This window comes from Musa acuminata, chromosome BXJ1-10, assembly GCF_036884655.1.
Source record: "Musa acuminata AAA Group cultivar baxijiao chromosome BXJ1-10, Cavendish_Baxijiao_AAA, whole genome shotgun sequence".
Taxonomy (NCBI): domain Eukaryota; kingdom Viridiplantae; phylum Streptophyta; class Magnoliopsida; order Zingiberales; family Musaceae; genus Musa; species Musa acuminata.
Window position 1 is genome coordinate 24,087,634 of NC_088336.1, and position 14,434 is coordinate 24,102,067.

The following is a 14,434-nucleotide window of genomic DNA, read 5'->3' on the forward strand; positions in this document are numbered from 1 at the left end:
TTGCTACATGTTAACGTTCGTTTAGCATCTGCTTCCATTGCTATCGAACTTCAGTGTTTCGTGTCATGCCATGTTAGTACGAAATCTGCAAGCACTTGCTGCGGCGATACGTTCGATGTTCTTCTGTAATTACTTGCTGATTTGTTCTTCTGTAAGGAGAACATCGTCTCCTAAACATGTAGTTATGTGGATCACGCCTTCATCCACGTCACGCAGTTGTACGTCTACGGACCAATCTCTTTCTCTGTCTTTTATATATATATATATATATATATATATATATATATATATATATATATATATATATATATATATATATATATATATATATATATATATATATATATATATATATATATATATATATATATTATTGGGCTGACAGTCCTTATTCAATTCAAAATGGGTTTTTATCAATGCAGCTCATCCCTCGTAACATAATCTTAATTTATATAAAAGCAGTGTGGTAAAGAGGTAGAAAAAAAGAGAAAAATTAGAGAGGATTTAGATATTATGTACGGTGATATTTTGGTGAGCGATTGAGATTTATATATTTATTATTATTATAGTGGATTATCTTTAATTTATCCTGTGATTTTTATCATTTACATTGGACGACGTATATTTTGGTGTTCTATTTATATCATTTGAGGGTTGGAGAGATTTTTCACGTATATCTTGGTGTCAGCTCTATTAGAGTTAATGGCATGTCTTTTTCGATAGTTTCACTTCACTTGTCCCGTATCTTTGGATTATTGTACTACTGCAGGTGCGCTTGGATGCCAGTCACTCGATAGAGTTATGATCGCAACACCTGTTGCCGTTCTCTCCATGATTCAATGGAGAACTTTGAATCTTTCAATGGCGAACTTTTCTCTGGAGACTACATGGTTCTGGTTCATATCTTTCAATTGTCTCTTTCGTTTCCCCTCTCGTTTTCCAAGCCTGCGTGCGAAATCCATGCATTCTTCCTTCAAGATTGTGGCATTTTTATAGTTCATATGCGGGTTCTCTCTTGCCAGCCGACGTCATAAACAAATCAAGCGGACGAATCCATCTTCCTAGAATTTCCACAGACATTGCTATGGTTTCATATCCCCATGATTCCCAACCGTACGAACCAAGGTTAAGTACATCTTCTGCAAAACCATCTCTCACAATATCTTAAGCTTTCAATTGACTTGTGGCAGTGGATCACCCTTGCTTGACCAACGTGACAGCGTTCTTTACACGCTAAGGGCGTTTCCATCCACACGGGGGATTGATTAATTATCTCTCGAGCCCCACTGAGAGGACAACCTTCAACTTGCGGTGGATTGCTGAGACATCGCTCGGTTGTTTCCATGAATGAAGACGAGATTAAGTACAACTTGCAAGATGATGATGCAGTCTCTATGGATGCCAACGAGGGAGACCGATGCCACGAGTGTTCTAATGGACGCTTGATGTCACAGCTACGGCCCTGATCGACACATCACACCTATGAACTGATTGACGTTTTGGTTGGTGTTGTTAGATAGCATGATAGGATTCCTCTAGGGGGATGGATGAGGTTCTATATTAAATAGGTAGCTGTTGGCGACTGGTTTGATGGGTTCCTTCACAATGTAGCTTCTTTTCTGATCAAGAACACTATGGTTCTACGTGAAATAATGTAAGTCTGAGAGGCTTTCGTTCAGACTCCGATTGGTAGGTATCTCAAGATCAGGATTAATTGTCGTTTGCAGGGAGATGTCTCGTTGATGTGGACAAATCCTTTCGTTTTCTGGCGCATATTTCCACCCCAATTCCTCATCCCTTGAAGCTCAACTTTGACAGACATCACCCAGTCTTCTCTTCCCTTTTTTCCCAGACTTCAGAGCAAGCATCTGCAGTCTTCCTTTACGGGCGGCTTTGACTCCTAAACTTTGTCTTTGGCTGACCAAACCGACCCAACCACTACAAGAAGAACAGTAGTAGAGAAGGAAGTAAGGGGAAAAGGTAAAAGAGGCACAGCGAGAGGGACTGTTTTGGACGGAAACACGCGAAACACTTCTCCCTTAAATTGGGGAAGTCGTCCACGCTCAAACAACTCCAGAGTGTGTCTTCGGAAGCACTAGCTATAAGATTTGGTGCAAGGCATGAGAAGTAATGAGGTGGGACTTCCTTGTAAGGAAGGACTAGCCATTGTTCCTTTGCACTACCCCTGCTCTCTGAACACACTCTCTCTGCTCTGAAACAACTGCTCGACATCATTGTTCCTGCTGCTTGGAACATGTCAGGTGTTGTGTCTGTGGCTTGTTATATGAATGTGCGAATTTTGGTGCATTAATTTCCCAAGTTTCTATTGCTTTAAATGAGAAATGAGAGATGAGAGGCGAAAGTAATATGCCAAATGAGCTTTCAATGTAGGGGGACCAGATGGAACCCGAACGTGAAGACTGGGCAAAACGTCGGCAGAGCTCTTCTAAGGTGGTGTTGTCCCAGACAAGGAGGACTCTTGAGAACGAACTGTTGACGGGGGCGGTGGGGGAGGGAAGATGCGAGGAAAGAAGGCCGGCGGCATGTCTGAGACCTTTATCTTGCACTGAGGTTTACCAACCAAAGATGCAACCAGGGCTGTGTGCGACAAAAGTCCATGCCATGGTACGCACATGAGAAGGAAACATGTGTCACGGACTTACATTAATTTTAGGCCAATCAGCTTTCCGCCATCCGTCTCAGTCTCTCATTCTTGTCCACCACCTTCCAATATATGGTCACCCACACCCCCGCTCTTACCTTAGCACAGGCATCCACGTATGTTCCCGATGGAGTACTCGCACAACAAAGGAGTCGCACTTTTCTTCATCCTCTTCATCTCCATTGCGCCATCTCTACGTGCCAGGAAGCTCCTCGGCAAGGCGGAGGAGAGGGTTAGACCCATGGAAGCTGGTCTAGTGTTGAACATCCTCCCGAGGGGGAGCACGCCTCCGTCTGCTCCCAGCCAAGGTGGTAATGGCGCGGGTACCGCACGAATCAACACCGAGAGGGTGCTGGGGTCGGTCCCCAGCCCGGGGATCGGCCATTAATAGCTTCTCCGCTCGATCATTAGTTCTTGTTAGGAAGTTTTGGAGGTCAGGTCCATATACTACGTTTTTTCATTGTTCAAGCTGCCTTTCCTTTCTCTTCTTTGGTTCCATAGTTGGATTGATTTGGTGTCCTGCGCGACGCATAAGGGTGACGAGATGATGTGCACGCGAGGATCAAACTCGATGGAGGGAGTCCATCGCTACTGTTCACTCGTGTCCCCTCCATGAACTAAGTGACAAACCGGTAGTGTCCTGTGTCAATCGAAAGCGCGTCAGTCGTATTGTACATGATGAGATATACTGTCAAGTTCGTCCCTTTTTTTTTTTCTGTGCCCTCTCTTTGTGATGATATGTAGATGAAATTAAAAGAAGAGAAGCATGCATACAAACATACGTATATTTCTACGTGTGTATATACACACACACACACGTCATCCGCTGCGTTGCATGATTGATATATGCGTTCTCGATGGACGGAAGCCCGGACGCCCGAGAGCGGTGGAATCACGGTGTGTAAAGGAACCGCGTTGACTTCGACTGTTGTTTCCATATCTCAAGCTTTTGATTGATTTGATCCATCGATTGGATTGCAGCAGGTTTGCAGCGATCACTTGCGAGTACGGCCATAGTAGATCCGAATTTGTCAAAGATCCGAATTATATGCATTAATCAAAGGTAACATTTAAACTCCTCTTCTCACTAAACTACATGATAAAGAAAGATGTGAACAAAACTCATAATTTATGCATATGATAATTCCATTCCTATTCTGGATTATATGAGCAAACCATAAGACCACCACTAGATTTCCTACTGCTAAATATAGTAGTTAGAAGTTTAGTGGGTTAATTTATCCTAACCATCCTGCTCTGTCCTTACGAGAATGGTTCTAATACTGTGTTTGCTACTTAAATATTAAAAAAAAGGGATTAGAAATACCCAATCAATTCAGACCAATAAAAATAAAAATTCACTGTTGAAGAGAAAAAACAATAATTTCATTCATAGTTGGGTGGAAACTCAATCTTTTTCTTTTGGCTCAAAGGAGATTTATTTTTCAATCGACTTTAATTACTATATTTATGTTGGTATGGGTATTAAACTTGCATCAAAGCTACAAAATGTACATGCGTCAGACACCTACGCGAAAAAGAAGGTCGAAAAAGATGACAAGACAATCGAAGAATGGTGTGCTAACAAGCAAGCTTATCGGTTGTGGAAACAATGTATAAAAATTCAAAAGGTGCCTACTCGCTCAAACGTGATTGATGTTGATAGCATCTTTCTTGTATCCACAAGCTCCGTTGTCACTGCAAGAAAACGTGTGTGCACAGAATTAACCCTCCCAGAACGGTGACAAGGAATTTATTGTGCTTTTGGCTGTTCTTTTTCTCCTTCTTTTCAGTAAAGAGCTTATCGATGTGTTGAAAAGGCACGCGTTCATGTTTGGGGACGCGAAATTAAAAGCACATGAGACATGTGATGGTGCTAAGAAGCTTGAAGCTGGTCATGTCTGCACTCGGGTCTCGTGACACGCGGCGATCCACCAAAATGCAGGCTGGCCGAGTCCACAATGTTGGCCGCATTGAATACGGAAGCCCTGTCGCCGAACGTAATGCACGTCCAAATGTCACCCCAAGAAACAAAGGAGGAGATGCTGCAAGTCAAGTTCTCGAGCACCGGCTTCGTCGACCAAGACGGGGACACGGGGAGCGTAAAGCATGCGAATTCTGCAGTCAAACGCGCCGACCACCCTTCGCTTCGATCACAACCCTTTGTCTACCTCTCCCTAACTCGCACACGTTTCCCACTCCCTGCGTGCAAGGTCTGTGTCGGACTCGTGTAAGTTGGTCGGCGTTCCCTTTTCCTGGCAGGTTCGTGGTTGACTAAGGATGCAAGAGAATTCCAAGGGGATGCAGTTATCTTTGTGCTTTACGAGCAAGTAAGTATATTGGCACAGAATCGGGAAGGTATTCTACTTCGGATCGAGCATGGAGCAGTGATATGGTTTGAGTCAACGTGGATGACGTTGGTCGGACCAGAAGTCAAATCCTTTGATGAGAATTAATTATGGTTAGTCATTCTTTAGAGAAGACCATCCTGATTTGATTTAATTAACCTCATATTGATAGATTTGATTAGTGTATGAGTCAAAGTTCTTCATCATCTCATGAGTACTTTTTGGGTGCATTCTATATAGTTTTGGGCTTATTTGTTCCTTACCTTCGCAAATTTCTTTTTATTTTTTGAATAAATAAGTAGAAATCTGAAAATATGGAGATCATGAGTGATGGAAAAAGTGTGCCTCAGAAAAAAAACATGTTTGTGAAAAATCATGCGGTTGATACGATAATAAGATGTCGTATAATTCAGCCTCGTCATCATTTCAGGTAGCAGTCGATCATCAATCACGATCCACCTCAAAAGCCTTGTTTGTGATACTCACTGTGCTATGCGTAGTGCTTTGTGCACCATAAAGCAAAAGAGGAAAACAAAGCTTAGTTTGTCTTTGTTTCTTTCTTTGTTATCCCCTTGAATGAACTGTCTATTGCAGCGGTGGGGATTTCCCAAAACTTCAAGCTATCAATGCATATAACTGCGAACTTACATATGAACTAGTTGCTATCATAGGAGGCTATATACTTCTCTTAGCGAGGTGTTCTTGGAATCATTATAATTGATCTGCTCCCTCTGATAAAGCACAGCTTTTATGCATGAGATCAAATGATACATGCTTTAGAAGATAATTCTCTTATGTATGTGTAAAGAAGGAGATCATGAGTCAGATGAGTCCTCCATTAGTCGTATGATGGCCATGGCAATAGAGTTTGTGTGTGGTTGTTCAACAAAGGCAACAATTGTTGTCGCGCACATTTATCCTCGCCTCGTTGGACTTTTCTCTATCATCTTCACGCTTTACATCTTAAGACCTAAATAAATGAAATGGATGATTGGATAGAAAAGGCCATGTGAATGTTCTTAAATCTCATGAGATTTAAAATAGAATTATGGTTGTCTTCTTCGTATTCGAGTTTGGGTAATGGATGATTGGATTCCTAAAAGATCTTCACGAGGAAAGTGGCCACAGTCATCTCATCGATCTATACGGTATCCATTTTGTTCTTCCGAGGATCCAAATTCAACTGCTTTAGAACAAATGTACCGACGAAAAATCTTTTCATCGGGTAAGTAATTTGCTCATAGTTTCATCGGCTATGATCTCAATCAAAAGACATGCTGCAGGAGAACAGATAGTACCTGATCTACGGTGAATTCCAGGCTACTATAGACGCGATTAAAGCAATGATGAAACATGTATTGATTGCAAAACCCAATGTGTACATGGAACCACAAATCTCTCCGCCAAGAAAAAATCACCATGGCGAGGAAGAAGACAAGTATTCGACAGCCGCATTAATACAGGATAGCTAAAACCTTACATTAACAGGAAAATAATCGAAAATTATTCTGTCGGCATATATATATATATATATATATATATATATATATCTGTCTGTCGCTCTCTTCAGACGCGATCATGGCCGGAGCGCAGGCGCAGCAGATGCCGAGTGGAGCGCGGGTCGCTGTGTCCTCTGTTGCTGGGACCGGAAGGAGGGATGCGCTTGCTCATGAGCACACGGAAGGCCTTCGACTCCTTGGTGGCTAATGTTGAGCTCGTTGCGGCCTCGAGAGCTTCTTCGAGGGATACCGAGGGCGGGTGTGGCCTTGCTGAGGACGCCCCGATGGTAACGAGGAGGAGAAGGGCCAACACCAGTTTGGTGGAGAATGCCAGAGGGTGGACAGGTTTGGTAGCCATGTCATGGGTGGTGGTAGCACCCTACAGGGACTTGAAACCATTTGCAGGCGGTGATGGGCTTGTAGGTGGAGGAGATTTAAATACGAGGAGGGAGATTGACTTTGATAAGTTCAAGGACAAGATTTTGAGTGTATTCACTTGACAGTCCCAACCACTATGTTCGATGGGTCTTCTTGTGGTAGATTAATTGCTAATGTGGGATACTAGGAATCTTTATGATCTGCAAGCAATTCTAAACTGGTTTAATCATACACATACTTCCGAATTCGAGGTCAGCATGACACAGATCCACTTCGCCAAACCTGCATTGATTACCATACGAAAGGAATTTACGGAACTGGCATGGCGACGAAAAACTCTGATCTGTCATGGGCATTTCATTTGGGACAGCGTCGACTGGAGAAGTGGTCAAGTGGGCATTCGTGATGTTGATCTGATGAACCAACCCACTCAAAAAGGTGGGCTTCACCCATGGAATATTGACTTTGGAGAAAGATCGCCGTGTGTGCAAGAACAGGCGATCAATCCCGGTCATTTCGTTCAGGGCCTCTTCTTCTTCTTCTTCTTCTTCTTCTTCTTCTTCTTCTTCTTCGAGGAAGACATGGTTTTTCTTGTTCTGACTGAGAGCTGCAACTCTGTGATCTTGTGCTGCTACAGAGGGGGGTTGTGTTGGATAAAGGAATAATTGTTTCTCACGCATGTTCTCGATCAACGCGGGACCAGATCTCTATCCTTGGAAAGGAAGACGGAGAGAGAATAAAGGGAATAAAGTTGTTCTGTCATCCATCGACATGGACCGACGGATGCACAAGTCTCCGCGGCTGACGCAGCTGCTCGCATCTCACCATACTGCTCCGCCAACGACGTCGACGCCGACGCCGACTCCCCATGCTTTACGCCTGCAAGATAACCCGTCCTCCATCAATCGCCCATCCAAACAACTGGTCCACATCATCACTACTCACACATATCTGACTCTCAGATCTTCCACTACAAAACAAGTGGTGAAGGAGCCGAGAAATCACAAGCTGCTCAGCTCATGGCGTTTCCAGGGGTCCAACGTAGAGAGACTGTCAAATAAGGCGGTGTGCCGAAACCACTGAACTTATCTACTGGGAGATCATGATAAGAACATTGTTGTTGCGTGGAAGAATCCAAAACTCACCGAACTTTTGTGGACAAAGACCGAGCTCCGAAAACTACGTCCTCAAAGTTGCATGGAATAATGGAGTGCATGGTGTGATAGCTCTGCTCGACCGCTGCACATATTGGATGAGACCAATTGACTTCTGATACAACATTCCAGAGGAGTAGCGCGCATAAACAAAGGTCTTCACGTTGACTTATGTATACGTTTTTGATCTTATCTTTGCTATAAGCGATCTTAATTCTTCTTCCTTGATGCAAGTTAATTAAACCAAGTTTACATGGCTGTTCTTTCGTCATCCTCCAGCAGCAAGTTAATGGAGTTCTTTCTCCTTTCTTTGTCTTTTTTGCTTCCATCTTCTTTTTAAAGTTGGTGTCACAGATAAAGGAGATCGGAATACTTTCTTATCACTTGCAATTGATGGAATGGAAAGCCCACTTTTTGTACAGTTGAAGAGGGGCCTCATCACGGGACAGAAATCCACATTGGAAGGTGAGAAGCTAAAGCTAAACCTGCATATACATACATAATAGGAAGCTTACTATTCAGATCACCTTTTTACTATTGATTATCCATTGTTTTCTTTCTTTTTTTTTCCTTCTTCCCCACAACCCTTCGCTATGCTAACCTATTGACACTGTCATCGCCTGTGTTCTTTGCTAGCATTCTTATCACGGACTATACCGACACTTGCTATCAACGTTGTTCATCGATACCGCTCGATATCATCTTTCAACAAAAAGAAGAAGAGGAGAAGAAGAAAATATGTATATCTATTTAAAAAATATAAATATTTAAAAAAAATAAAATTATAAATAGTAATATCGTTAAATATTCTCGTAAGAAAAATCCTAATTGTTGAGAATAGGTTTGATAACTGTATTCCACTTACATTAATTGAACTCAATTTGCTTAGATCAATTTTGATATTTTTCGACTTTCTAGGGTTTTATTTCAAGTTCTACATATTATTTAGTTACTTATTTTTCCGAAAGTTAATTAATGACACTTGAGCCAATCTGATAATATTGTGGTTGCACCCACTCGAGTTGATAATTAATCATTGACGGCAATATAAATCTATCTCTACATTATCTTACTCGAGTTTTACATCGTGTACTGATGCTGGTATTACTACCACTAACTCACATCAGGATGGCGATTGTCCATTTCATCACAGTCATCCAATAAAAGTAAATACAAACAAAACCTGCAGCACGTATGAAAATATTCTTTCACGTAGCGCAGTTACATTCCCTTCGTAGTTATTCTTCATTGCAAGCGGGTTGGGCTGGTCCATATCGAGGGTTGGTCCAATTTCCTGTTACCAACCCGGTTTAAGTGGCTTCCTGGCTAAACTCGTTCCACGCCTTGATAGTTCATGACAACTGAATTTAATGATAATTAAGCTACTACCACAGTTGGTAATTAGACTTACAATCCATAATTCTAAACATAACAGAAGCTAATGGGGTGGTGGTTCAGTCAACCTAAGTGGCATTTTTGCTGACGAGGGCCACTGTGTGCGGAATTAACTGACCGCTGTGCTCGTTGTTGAGAGTATTCGGCTACGCGGCTAATATTCCAACCACATCTAACTGCATGTGAGCTGAATTAACTGCCGCACCTCTCTTCCTCGCTCCCTTTTTCTGGTCTCTGTAACGGCAGTAACCGAAGGAAGTCATAAAACCGAACAACACGACTCCATTTCTTCCTCAGTTCACTTCGTCCTGTTTCTTTTATGCTTTCTTGGGTCGGTTGGGGAGCAGAGTCTCGGCCGTGGCGGTGAGAGCAACGACTTCCGAGAAATCTCTTGCGTTTCCAAGCAAAAATTCGTCGTCTTCGATCGAGGTTTGATGATCCCTTCCCCCCATGAATGTTCGTCTCCGGATTCTTTCTTTGATCGGAAGCTTCTTGGCTTCTCATCTTTGGATTCTTTTTAGTTCGATCGAGTCGTTCTTGATCGATGGAAGCTGTTGAGTTGGAATTCTCATGAGATATAGCCTTAACTTCTCTTTCTATGGTGGAGTTGGAATTCTCATGGCTCCGCTGATGGACTGAGTCTTTAGTGTTTGAATGATGCGTGCGCGCGATAGAATGCGATGGACATGGAGGAAAGAATTCGATGAAAGCGTAGGCTTAGGACTAGTTTCCATGCCACTCCTGACGTAGAGCTCTAATTCTCCTTGCTGCGTGACAGGAACGAAGCTGCCATCGGCAATGGGGAACGAGCAATCGAGGGCGGCACCATCGCTGATGGCGGCGATGGCGAAGCTGGGCGAGCAGGAACGACGGTTTAACACCGCCACGGACTCCGAGTCGGGTTCGGTGCAACGGCCGAAAGCGCGGCTGATCATGGTGATGAACCAACTTCCAGTCCGCGCCACCAAGGACCCCTCGGCCCCCGGGGGGTGGATCTTTAACGAGGACGAGGACTCTCCCATCGCCCACCTCACCGAGAGCTCACCGGCCAGCGCAGAACTCGTCTTGGTAGGCACCCTCCCTTGCGCCACCGATCTTCCTCAGAACCTACGTACCAACCTCACCACCCAGGGCCTCCGCCTCCATGACTTCCTCTTCTTTCCTGTCTTCATCCCGTCACAAACAGAGTCTATGGTCTCCTGCGTCTGCAACAAATACCTCAACCGCGCCCTCCATTCCGTTCTCCCTTTCACCATAGACGAACCCTGCTACGACCTTGGCACCACCACGGCCTGGTACCAAGCCACGGCCCTCTTTGCGGACGTGGTCGCCAGAACCCTCACCTCTGGAGAGGACCTCGTCTGGGTGCAGGACTACCATCTCTTCCTCCTTCCCTCTGTCCTCCGTTGCCGCCGCCCGTACGTCCGCCTCGGCTTCTCCCTCCATGCTCCCTTTCCCTCCCCGGACTTCTTCCTTCCCCTTCCCCTCGCCGTCCGAATCCTCCGGTCTCTTCTCTGCTGCGACCTGCTCGGCTTCCACGCGCTGGACCAGGCCCGCCACTTCCTTGCCTGCTGCCACCGCGCCCTCGGGCTCCGCCAGTGCACCCGCCGCTCTCCGTCCCCCGACGGCTTTCTCGGCGTCAACCACCTCGGCCGCACCATCGGGATCCACGTTCTCTTCCCTGGCATGGCCCGCTTCCAGATGTCAAACTACTACTCCGCCGCCCAGTCCACACCTGTCCAAGAAGATCTTTCTCGTCTCCGCGACCGATTCAGTGGCAATATCGTTCTCCTCGGCATGGACGATTTGGACGTCTTCAGTTCCATCAATCTCAAGCTGCTTGCCGTCGAGCGGCTTCTCCAGAGGCATGCCCACTACCGGGGCCGTATCGTCCTGGTCCAGGTGATCACCGGAATGGACCCCGAAGACGAGCGCAGCACCTTGCTCCTCCAGGATATCCGCGCTAACTGCGAGAGAATAAACAGCGTGTTCGGTTCGGATCTTTACAAGCCGATAGTGTTAAAAAGACCGGCGATGAGCTCAGAAGTCAAGGCCGCACACTACATGCTCGCCGACTGCCTTGTGATCACGGCCATGAGGTGCGGAGCAAATCTTATCCCCTACGAGTACGTTGTTTCGCGTCAGGCCGACCCCTCAACCCCTTCCGCACCGAAGAAGAGCAGGCTTGTCCTATCGGAGTTCATGGGGTGCTCGCAGGCGCTAAGCAGGGCGACCACGGTCAACCCACTGAACATCGACGACACAGCGGAAGCGTTGGGCAAAGCAATCGACATGAGCGAGGAGGAGCAGCAGGAACAGCATGAGAAGCACCAGACCTTCATCGAAAACCACGATGTGGCCTACTGGTCCAGGAGCTTTGCCGAGGATCTGAGGAGCTGCACCGAGGACCACCTCAACAACAGCGTGAGAATGGATGGTTCGATCGTGACGGTACATAAAGAGAGCTTCACAGAGCTCCAGAAACAAAGGGTTACCATGGCTTACATGAACACTGCGACCAGGGTCTTGCTGTTGGACTATGATGGGACTCTGGAATCCGTGTTGGACACACCACAAACATGGGTGATAGAAACCCTGAACGCCCTGTGTGCTATGCCCAAGAACACGGTCTTCATCGTCAGTGGAAGAACAAAGAAGGAATTACAAACGTATTTTGGGGCGTGCAGAGGTCTTGGGATCGCTGCCGAACATGGCTACTACATGAGGTATAATCCTGTCCATCAAGAGTTTATCGATGTTGTGTATGTGCTGATACAGCCTCTGTGGATCTCATGAATCCTCATTCTCAGTAGGAAGAAACAATCACTTAACAGGTGGAACTACATTAGTGACACGGTCGTAAACCCTGAAACATTTCGATCTTTACTTTTAGGTGGCCCGGAAAAAATGAATGGATAACTGCAGATGACGGCGACGACCTTGATTGGGTCCGTATCGCTCGGCCAGTGATGAAATGGTACACCCGGGCCACGAACCATTCCATAATGGAGATCAAAGACAGTGCACTTGTGTGGCAGTGCCGACATTCGGACACGATCTATGCATCTGAGCAGACAAACGAGATGGCGGACCATTTAAAGGATCTGCTGATGAACGAGCCGGTAGCCGTCAAGACCGGAGACCGTTCAGTGGAAGTCTATCCGAAGGTATGTTATGCGTGCGTTTACGACAAGAGAACTGACCCATGCCTGTTACGTTGTTTCATCTGCGTTCTCACAGGGTGTTAACAAAGGCTCATCTGCCAAGAAGATCCTCTCGGCAATGGCAGACCACCGTCGACGAGCGGACTTTGTGCTGTGCGTCGGTGATGACTCCTCGGACGAGGAAATGTTCGAACTTTTCGCCTCCAAAAAGCACGAGGATGTCGTTGCTTCCCGCGCCACCGTGTTCACCTGCAAGGTTGCCGGGAAGCCCAGCAGGGCCAGGTATTATCTGGAAAACATGGAGGAGGTCAAAGGTTTGCTTGTAGCTCTTAAAAATGCCGTGGGACCGATATTCCACCGCCCGCACGGATGATATCTGCAGTGAAGTTGGACATGTCATCAGGGATAGGTTGAGAGTGATTTGCTGGACCCGAACAATCAATTCGTATGCTGTCTCCGCTTCCCATGATTGCTTCGATTCTGGACACATGTTATATGCGCGTGGCGTCGAGGAGCAAGAGGGATCTTCGACTTACAAAATATTTAATCAAATTTGTATTAGCACCAGATAGTTAAAACCTTTACTTTTTATATTAACACAGTATTAATATTTTAGATGTAAGAAAAATATACGATCAAGTATATCAACACTATATATTTTAGGTGTAAAAGAACTACACTTTCGTTATTTTATATAAATTTTTTATTATTTTCCCCTTAGAACTTCATTCCATAGCAAAGGCCAACAAATCACCTTAATATATGTATATGCTGACTTACAGAGTGATCTTTATTAGGTGGCCCGGACAAAATGAATGGATGACAATAGATGAAACCAACGACATACTGTACTCACTGTGAGTACAATTGTTATATCGTTTATAGCTTAAAGTTAGCACACTTTGATACTCTTATATATCTCTTACATCAGACATCTCTCTGAGTATAATTAAGGTCAAACATACTATGATGCTCTCACATATCCAATAATCTTATACAATTATTTATAGTTTGTGTATTCTAATATCCTCATGTATCTCCATGCATCTAACACTACTTATACTGTCGTTTCAAATTAAATCACCAAAATAATCCCCTATGTCTCATGCATCTAGTACTCCCCACACAAATGGTTTAAGTTCATATGTCTCAATGCTTTTGTTAGTTTAGTATGCTTGACACCTCCATATATAAGCTACTAAAATTTACATGTCATGACACCCTCGTATGTCTCATGTATTTAAAATGCTATATGTGTGTGGTTCATACAGACATGGATCGTGTCTTCGCACATCACTCGTAAGACAACATAAGCAATTCAAGTAGACACTGTTTAATAACCTCACACATCTCTCACTCGACACTTATATGCAAACAAGTCGATATATCTCGATGCGCTCATGCATGTCATATATTTGACATCATGAATCTGACACCTTCTACCTAGCACATAATGAATTTGACACCTTCTACTTGGAGAATTAATGTTGGCACGCTCTAATGCTCTGACGCCTCTTCTAACTTTGATACTCCATTGTATTAATTCCAGTACGTACTGCAAAAAATAAGAGACACGCTGACAGCGTGGAATGCTTGACTTCTCTGATGATCATCTCCAAACGCACCTAAAAGTGATACATCCAAATTCAACATCAGGACCTTGAAAACAAATGCTCGGATTCGATGCCTCGCCGATTCGTACAGGAAACTGGAGGATTTATTAAATCTCAGCCGTCCATCAGTCCCTCATCTTGAATGCCAACCATTCACTAACGCATCAAGCCATCTTGCACGAATTGGAGAGCACCTATGCTTGCCATGCCTTAAAAGCATG

General features: G+C 44.6%; 1 protein-coding gene and 1 long non-coding RNA gene across 2 annotated transcripts; both read left to right on the forward strand.

Annotated features, from left to right (window-relative positions):
* The first annotated feature begins 2,086 nt into the window (after positions 1–2,086).
* LOC108951487 (uncharacterized) lies at positions 2,087–3,447 on the forward strand. Its single transcript, XR_001975908.2, has 2 exons — positions 2,087–2,261; positions 2,392–3,447. It is a non-coding gene; the product is annotated as an uncharacterized LOC108951487 (long non-coding RNA).
* A 6,787-nt stretch (positions 3,448–10,234) lies between these two features.
* On the forward strand, positions 10,235–12,973 carry LOC135594779 (probable alpha,alpha-trehalose-phosphate synthase [UDP-forming] 7). The gene is made up of 3 exons (XM_065085288.1): positions 10,235–12,162; positions 12,330–12,603; positions 12,677–12,973. Exons 1-3 carry the CDS (start codon positions 10,235–10,237, stop codon positions 12,971–12,973), a joined length of 2,499 nt encoding a protein of 832 aa, XP_064941360.1.
* The last annotated feature ends 1,461 nt before the right edge of the window (positions 12,974–14,434 follow it).

Excerpts from the sequence above, each read along its gene's own strand:
- LOC135594779 (XM_065085288.1), top strand. The coding sequence starts at position 10,235 with ATGGGGAACGAGCAATCGAGGGCGGCACCATCGCTGATGGCGGCGATG. Across the intron at positions 12,163-12,329 it reads GAACATGGCTACTACATGAG|GTGGCCCGGAAAAAATGAAT; the intron begins GTATAATCCTGT and ends CTTTACTTTTAG. Across the intron at positions 12,604-12,676 it reads CAGTGGAAGTCTATCCGAAG|GGTGTTAACAAAGGCTCATC; the intron begins GTATGTTATGCG and ends GCGTTCTCACAG.